General features: G+C 36.4%; 1 protein-coding gene across 1 annotated transcript; it reads left to right on the forward strand.

Moving 5' to 3' along the window:
* The first annotated feature begins 2848 nt into the window (after window positions 1-2848).
* Window positions 2849-6625, forward strand: LOC140015348 (cytosolic Fe-S cluster assembly factor NBP35-like). Its single transcript, XM_072067680.1, has 3 exons — window positions 2849-3022; window positions 3156-3257; window positions 5484-6625. Exons 1-3 carry the CDS (start codon window positions 2977-2979, stop codon window positions 6407-6409), a joined length of 1074 nt encoding a protein of 357 aa, XP_071923781.1. The 5' UTR covers window positions 2849-2976; the 3' UTR covers window positions 6410-6625.
* The last annotated feature ends 1702 nt before the right edge of the window (window positions 6626-8327 follow it).

Genomic DNA, 8327 nt, shown 5'->3' on the forward strand with positions numbered 1-8327 from the left:
TCGACTTTATTGATCCGAAACCGATTTGTCAAAGGTCTCGTGGACTACGCCGGCTAAGTAATCTGCTATGGCAAAGAATTCTAATTTGGCTTAGGGATTGAGCAATTGTGGTTGGTATAAGAAAGGACTCGTGGGCCACGGGAGAATCATATTGGAAATTGGAGTCATTGGCCTTATCAAGCTATTGCATACGGCAGGATAGCTACTTCATTGGATTTGTGATATAGCCATGGTATAGATATTGCATGGAAAGGTTTTGGTCTTGAAAATTTAAACCATTGGCCCCACCAAGCTATGCATGCATTTAATGTCTAGCAGTGACGAATTGAAAAGTCCTTTGCATGGCCATCCTATAACCAATTCAAAAGCCATGACATTGCAAAGCTTTAAGTAAAGTCTATTCACGGACTTGTAAGGCTTCAATATGGGGCAATCTGGTCTCGGGAATTCAAAGTGATAATACTTTCAATCACCACTCCGCACCATTAATTAAAGGCGTATGCAAATTCACCTGTGGACTTTGGTTGGAAATCAATATTGTTTTGATTGTATTCAAATTAAAGATGTCAAAACTTGCTCGTTCAAATACTCCGTTTTCACAAACAAGTTTTGAGGGAGCATTTGTAGACAATGGAATTTTAATTAAATTCTAAAAATTACCATTGGTCTATAAATTATTTTTATGGCTTATTTCTATCCAATCGGATATTGCCATATGTCACGTACACTTGGGAAAAATTAGTTATTAAATGACCAATTATATTTTGCCACGTGTCAAGTTGGGACGTTCCAATCAATTGAAATTGCGAGGATGTCTCTACCAACCAAATCATATCTACATGACTCGAAATTTTTGGATAAATATCTAAATATTTATTTCGTGTTAAAGAGATAATATTTAGAGTTGTTTAATCCACATATATTTCTTATATACTGTGATAGCTTGACCAGTCAAACGGCGCCACGTCACGTGTCCCCACGAGTTTGGCCAATCGAGGAATTACTTATCTCTTTATTAATAAATATAAAATGAAGAAATAATATTTGACTAGCACAGTCCTAATATGACTGCATGTCTTGCAAGACAAGTAAAGTGGTACACAGGTCTTCAACCTTTACCTCTTGCTACAGTTATAAATAGGGGTCTCTCAACCAAATCAAGGACACAGAGACACATTCAGAGGCATCTCATACGCTCAAGTATTGAAGCTCCAAGCTACGAAGGTTGGGGTCTTCAAGCTCTCCAAGTCTCTCATATATCAAGACTTGAGCTTTCAAATATCTTTCAAGTCCTTCAAATCTTCCGTATCAAGATTTGAAGGAGTCGGTGGTTGGTCCAAAGCAAGCTGTGAAGCCCTTGGATCGGCGTTTGAGGAGAAGAATCAAGGGAAACTCTCCAGAAGTTCGAAAAAATCCCAGAGATTGTACTCATAATTATTCCAAATTTATATATTACATATTTGTCGTGTATATTTCTTGTTTTTTGCAGACTTGAAATTTTAATCGCGTACATATATATTTGCAAACAATTGTGAATCACGTACTGATGCAATTAGTGACACCAAAAGAATTATTAAATCATATATTATTGTAAAAAATGCTTTAATTTAAATTGATATCCCAAAAGTATAAATTACAAGTGCTAATGAGTGTAAAACATGCTTGAAGGATGGCAAACTCCTAGATTCCAAAGATAAAAATTCTTGCAAGAAAAAAGGATTGAATAATGATAATAAAATTAAAGAATCAAGAATTGATCAAACACTCCAAAATACTAATAGTGATAAAATTCAACCTCTTGAAGATGATGAAATTGTAAAAAGTTCAATTAATTTTGTTACTACGAGAAAAAGTTGAAACCAAAAAGAAATAATTGTTGATAATATTTTTGAATATAATGTAGCACATAATATTATGGAAGAAGATGAGGATCATGAACCTAAATTGGTTGATGAATGTCGGTGTAGAAATGTTCGACAAAATTGAATAGATGCAATTTAATCTGAATTAGATTCATTAGTTAAAAGAAAAGTTTTTGGACCTATCGTCCAAATACTTGAAGGTTTAAAATCGGTGAGATATAAATGGATATTTGTGAAAAAAAATAAATGAGAAAAATAAAGTTGTGAGATAAAATGCAAGACTTGTAACCCAAGAATTTTCATAAAGATTAGGCCTTGATTATGATGAGACATATTCACTAGTAATCAATGGAATTAAATTGAGATATCTTGTAAATTTAGTAGTGTATCAAAAACTTGATATATGTGATGTAGTCACAACTTATTTCTATGGAACATTAGATAATGATATCTATGGAACATTGGATTCCTAAAGGATTTAGCATTCCTGCATCCATAAAACATGTAAATTAAATCCTAGAAAAATTTATTCTATCAAATTGCAACGGTTTTTGTATGGATTCAAATAATGTGAACGCATGTGGTATAATCTCATTAGTGAATATTTGATTAAAAAAAGGCTATATTAATGATCCTATATGTTCATGTATTTTTATAAAAGAAACTCGGTCAAATTTTATAGGAGTTTCAAAAGGCAATTAAATATTTGAAGAAATAATTTCACATCAAAGGTTTTGAAAACACTAAATTTGCGTTGGTTTACAAATTCAACATTTATAAATGCGAATTTTGTTCACCAACCGGTTGCTTAGATACCCGGAACAATTTCCGGGTTTGAGTAGTTTGCTCAGATTTAATATCGGTTGGCTGCATCATATACCGGGTTGATTTTACTGGCGGTCCAGCCCGGTTCAAATACCCAGCTGACTTTACTGGCGGTTCAGAAGGTCGGCTAATTTTGCTTTGAAACTTGAAACCGTCTCTTTTAAATCCGAATTCTGCTGTGTGCAGCTTAATCGAATGGCCTAAAACAGCATCTCTCACTGCATTTCATTGTGTCAGAAGCAAGAAAACTTGGGGATTTCTCTACTTTTACCTGGCGGATGCAAGAAAAATGGAGAACGGAGACTACAAAGACGTCCCAGAAAATGCAAATGAACGTATGTAAAGAAATTTTAACACTGTATTCACTTTTTTCCTTTTCAATTTTACCAGTAAAGTTGATTTTTATTTTGTTTTCGACTACCCAATAAATTATTCTTTTTTTGTTTAAATTTTGTTTTGGGTTTTCAGATTGTCCAGGGACCCAATCGGAGTCAGCGGGAAAATCTGATGCATGTAAAGGATGCCCTAATCAAGAAGCCTGTGCTACTGCTCCTAAAGGCCCCGACCCAGGTCCTTTTTCTTTTTTTTAGCAAAAATATCTGTTATTTTTTTTAGTTTTTGTTTTGATGGGGAAGGGCCGCGGCGGGGAGGGAGAAGGTGTTTAACTCAAATTAAATTATTGTTATTGATTTTTGAATGGTTGCAAGGAGGGGAGGCATAAAAAATGTAAAATTTTTATTTGATATGTCATGTACTGTTAAACCTCTTAAATTTCAGAAGATGGTGAGAATAAGCAGAGGATTAAACGGGATTTGGTTGTTGAAAAGCCAAATTTCCAATTTAGAATAATTTGAGTAGTTTGTACACGGGTAGTTTTTACTGAAATATGTTTTTGCGGCTACCTCTGTTAATATTGGCAGACAAATGTTGGGTAAAGTTTAGCAAAATGGGATTGAATCGTTCTAATAACATTTCTCCAACGCTGTACTAGAGCTTGACTGATAGCTCGATATGTTCAGTTAAGCCAAGCATCCCTAGAATGTATTCAAGATTAGCTTGATGTGTTCAGTTAAGCCAAGCATCCCTAGAACGTATTCAAGATCACACTCTCAAAGTAAGTGAGATATAGTATTGGAGTTAAATGCTGTTAGGTAACTTAACTAACTTGAATTTCTCGAATACTACAGGTAGGCTAGATGAAGCCCAATCTGGATCACTTGATGTTAGCCACATGATCTTGTGGTTTTTAATTTGCTTTTTTTTTTTTTAAAAAAAAAGAAGAAACAATTCAGTACTGTACTTGTTCTGATTGGTGCTACTTGAATGGTGTTTTCATATGTCATAAACAGTTTTGCAGCTCATGACTGTGTGTTGTTAACTTGATGGAAAGACGCTTTAGACAGGAATTTGTCATATGTCAAAACTGAACATACTATGCCGGATTTATCTGTTGCGATTGTTTCTGGGAAAAAGAAAGCCATTAGGTAGTGGTGTGTGTCTCACGCGTAGCGTTCACACATTCTGGACCTCCTGTAAAGTTTTCTTGTATTGCTTAAGTTGAAGATTTTACTTGCTGCACTCCCCCCAAAAGAATGAACTGATATAAAACAGAAGGCAGTAACCAAAGTCAATGGGATGTGCCATGCTTTTGTTAATCATATTCATTTGCAATAGCTTTCGCCACTCCAGCTGCTTTTCTTATAAATACTTCTAATTGGTGTTGAATCTTCTCTCTCTTTCATATTGCATCTTGATTCTTTTAAGTGTTTTCATAAAACTGCTGTTATTGCCAATGAATTTATGCTTTTTGTTAATCCTTCAGAATGCATGATATCTAGCTTTCAAATAGCTAGATCCTTAAATATGTGAGATTGTGATATGCTCAACTTGATTCTCCACCTATGAAAATGGGCATGTCTACTAATGGGAAAAAATGTCAGGGCAAAATTTTTATAACCTGACATGTTGAATTCCAACTGCTTCTTGCGGAAAACTTGCCTTAGGTGGTAGTAATGATGAATTGCATGAGAATGGAACATATTCAATCATCAAACTAGGGACATTGGAATTGAGATTTTAGTGAAATTATCTGTAGTTTGTCACTGGAAATGAATAGTTATTAAATTGAGGCATTTGGAGTCAAGAAAAGAATATTTTCTTCTAAAGTACTTTAACTACTGTCTTGTTATTTTGTGTTCTGGTAATTAAGTTCTTGGGTTCATGATTCCGTCTAAGGTTGAACTCCAACATTAGCTGATGTATTCTTGGCTGTGCTAAGCTCGCAGTTAGTGTGGGTCCCCCCCCCTTTTCAAAATGGATCAATGTGAACTCTTATTTTACTATATTTGCATGAGTCTGTGTATTTTACTGCTTTTGAGGGTTGAAAATATTGATCACTTGATGCATTTTCTTCTGTTGGCATGAAGTACCAACAATTAATGAAAAGTTTGAGAAACCAGGAGTTGAGTGGTCTTGAGGTAAATTGAAACTGTCAAGTTTTACTGGTAGGAAATTGGCATGCTTCCAATTTTTTCTTCTGATGCAAGCATCATCTAAAACAGATATTTCTGCCATGTACTAGCTTCTGGAAAATGTGGATCTCATTTTTAACTGGATCTCAATTTTCATTAGAGGTTCATATGAATCATTTTTCATCTGAGTGCTGTATGGCAGAAAATTTTTCAAGCTTGCCTTTCCTAGTTTCCTGCAGCTTTTGTATAGTTTTGCTCGATCATTGCTCTTATGAGGCAAGGAACATTTATTTACTGGTTTATTTCTTCTTGATTTCTGTTGCAGATTTGGTTACCATAGTAGAGCGAATGGCTACTGTAAAGCACAAGATACTGGTTTTATCTGGCAAGGGTGGTGTGGGCAAGAGTACATTCTCAGCTCAACTTTCTTATTCACTAGCAGCTATGGATTTTCAAGTGGGTCTACTTGATATAGATATTTGTGGACCAAGCATCCCAAAGATGCTTGGCCTTGAAGGACAAGAGATTCACCAAAGTAATCTTGGATGGTCTCCTGTTTATGTTGAGTCTAACCTTGGGGTCATGTCAATTGGATTTATGCTTCCCAACCCAGATGAGGCCGTCATATGGAGAGGTCCCCGCAAGAATGGCCTAATCAAGCAGTTCTTAAAGGACGTTTATTGGGGGGAGCTTGATTTTCTTGTGATTGATGCTCCACCTGGAACCTCGGATGAGCACATCTCAATTGTTCAATTTCTTCAAGCGACTGGAATAGATGGTGCTATTGTAGTCACTACTCCACAACAGGTATCTCTAATAGACGTCAGAAAAGAAGTGAGTTTCTGTAAGAAAGTCGGCCTAAAGGTTCTTGGTGTTGTTGAAAACATGAGTGGTCTGTGTCAACCATTGTCGGTGTTCAGATTCATGAGGACAACAGAAACAGGTGAACAAAAGGATATGACTGAGTGGATCCTATCATATATGAAGGAGAAAGCCCCAGAAATGCTGGATGTTGTCGCTTACACTGAAATATTCGATAGTAGTGCTGGAGGTGCTGGTAGAATGTGCAGTGAGATGGGCATCCCTTTTCTTGGAAAGGTTCCACTGGATCCTCAGCTATGCAAAGCAGCTGAAGAAGGAAGATCGTGCTTTTCCGACGATAAATGTCGGGTGAGTGCCTCTGCACTTAAAATGATCATCGATAAACTGTTGGCACAGCAAATGATTTCCAGAATAGAGGATGGCGCCTAGGTGTTATCTCTCTCTCTCTCTCTCTCTCTCTCTCTCTCTCTCTTCTTTTGGTAGGGGTTGGTTGAAGCTTTTTGCATATGTTTTGTTTGGAGATTCCTGATGTATATCGCACCTATAATGAATGATAGCTTAGATCTCTCCTAGTTTACTCGTGTTTCTCTTTCTTGTTATGCTTCTCTGGTATAAGTTAAAAGGTTCAGAGTTTTTACTGATTGATATGGTTTGTAGTTTAATTTCTGCACTGGTCCTTTGGGAATGAGGATGTTCAAGTTAGCTACATTGCTGTCTTTTGTTTATGGAACAAACGAGTCAGCTTACCTAGTCCCCTTAGCAGAAATAAAACGTGGGGTGGCTACCCTGATTACATCAGCCTCTAAAATTTCTTTAAGGGCCCTTCATTTAATAAACCTTGATCATATTGGTTTTGTATTCCTGCCTTAGTCTGCCAGTAAGCACTCCAGTTGTCTTCCCTCTGTTGGAGGTTGCACGACCATTCTTTCTCATACATTCTTTGATTTGCTTTGCTAAGTTATAGTGCGGTGAAGTAAAATCTACCTTTTCAATCGAAGCTAACCGCACCTTGGAATCATTCTGTAAGATGACTTTCCTGAATCCCTACTCCCATGCCAACTTCAATAATTGCTCCCTTGCCAATATTCTTTGAGAGCCTCTCTTCCATCTTCCCCTGTCATCACTTATCAGCCCTCCTTATTCCTGCCATTCCTGGATTACTCCCAGATGCGCTGCCAACATTGTCTTTAACAGTACCTTCCGGGGGTGGACTTCATCTGATGAAAACATTCCTGCGTTGGAGTTCAACATGAGCCTTAAAGAAGTACACTCTTTACTTGATCTGCCATTGCTAATAGAGTACTTAGGCAAGTATGTAGCAAAGGTTACCGCCTTCACTGTATTTCTTGCTCTCCATGCAAAATGTATTATCTGTTGGAAAAGTAACTTTCAGTTTACCCCCAATTCCAATTCCATCCTGGTTCAGATTGCAATCAAACAATTCAAATGACGATTTACTGAAAAGGTACTCCCATTTATTCTGAATTACCACCAGTATCCACAATGCCCTGATTCAGTCGGAATCCCTGACTGCACGAGCATTTGTTACAAATCTGGCACAAGTCATCCGTTGCCAAATGTCTTCGTTGCCGAATTGTCCATAGCAGGAATTGCCACCTTTGAGGACCCTAGTTTTCCAAATCGTATCCCATCCTGCATCTCCATGCCTTGGCTCCTTTTCTTCCCACGTGATTTTATATGCTGACATTGGTAGGAATTTCCCTTTTGAATCTGGTTTCTAGCAAAGAATATCTGGGTTATCATCCCTTGGGAGAATGCACATTGCTTTAAACTTTGCAAGAGGTTGAGTGGTATTACTTTCTTTGCTTCAAAAATAGACTTTCAAACCTTGTAATGCAAAAGGGGGAAAAGTAAAAAGATCGAGAGTCAAATTAGTGATCTCACAATTACCTAACTTATGCGTTTATATGCTAAATTGAATATTACAAACTGAATGATATTAATTTAAAATATTAACGCATTTCGTTCATTCATTTGCTCAACAAAAAAAAATTTTTTTTAGTCTTTATGATTGATTTAATAATTTGAATAACGAATATCGACTTAATTTCAATATGATTGCCAAAGCAATTGGTCAAATTGGGCCAACTTGATGTGGCCTAGATTTGGGCCATTATTTTAAAAAAAAAAGGTTTATTATTTCCTCCCCAAACATTTTTCACCCCAACCATCAAATTCAAAATTGAAACCCTGAATTTAGCAATCTAAAGGATTCTAAGAGTTTCTTCTCACCATTGAACCAATCTAGAGTGATTATTCACAATTCTGAATTAAACTTTCTTTCAACATTATTGTCCAAATCGAGGAGCTATACATCCACATTGGC

The sequence above is a fragment of the Coffea arabica genome, chromosome 10e (assembly GCF_036785885.1).
Source record: "Coffea arabica cultivar ET-39 chromosome 10e, Coffea Arabica ET-39 HiFi, whole genome shotgun sequence".
Classification (NCBI taxonomy): domain Eukaryota; kingdom Viridiplantae; phylum Streptophyta; class Magnoliopsida; order Gentianales; family Rubiaceae; genus Coffea; species Coffea arabica.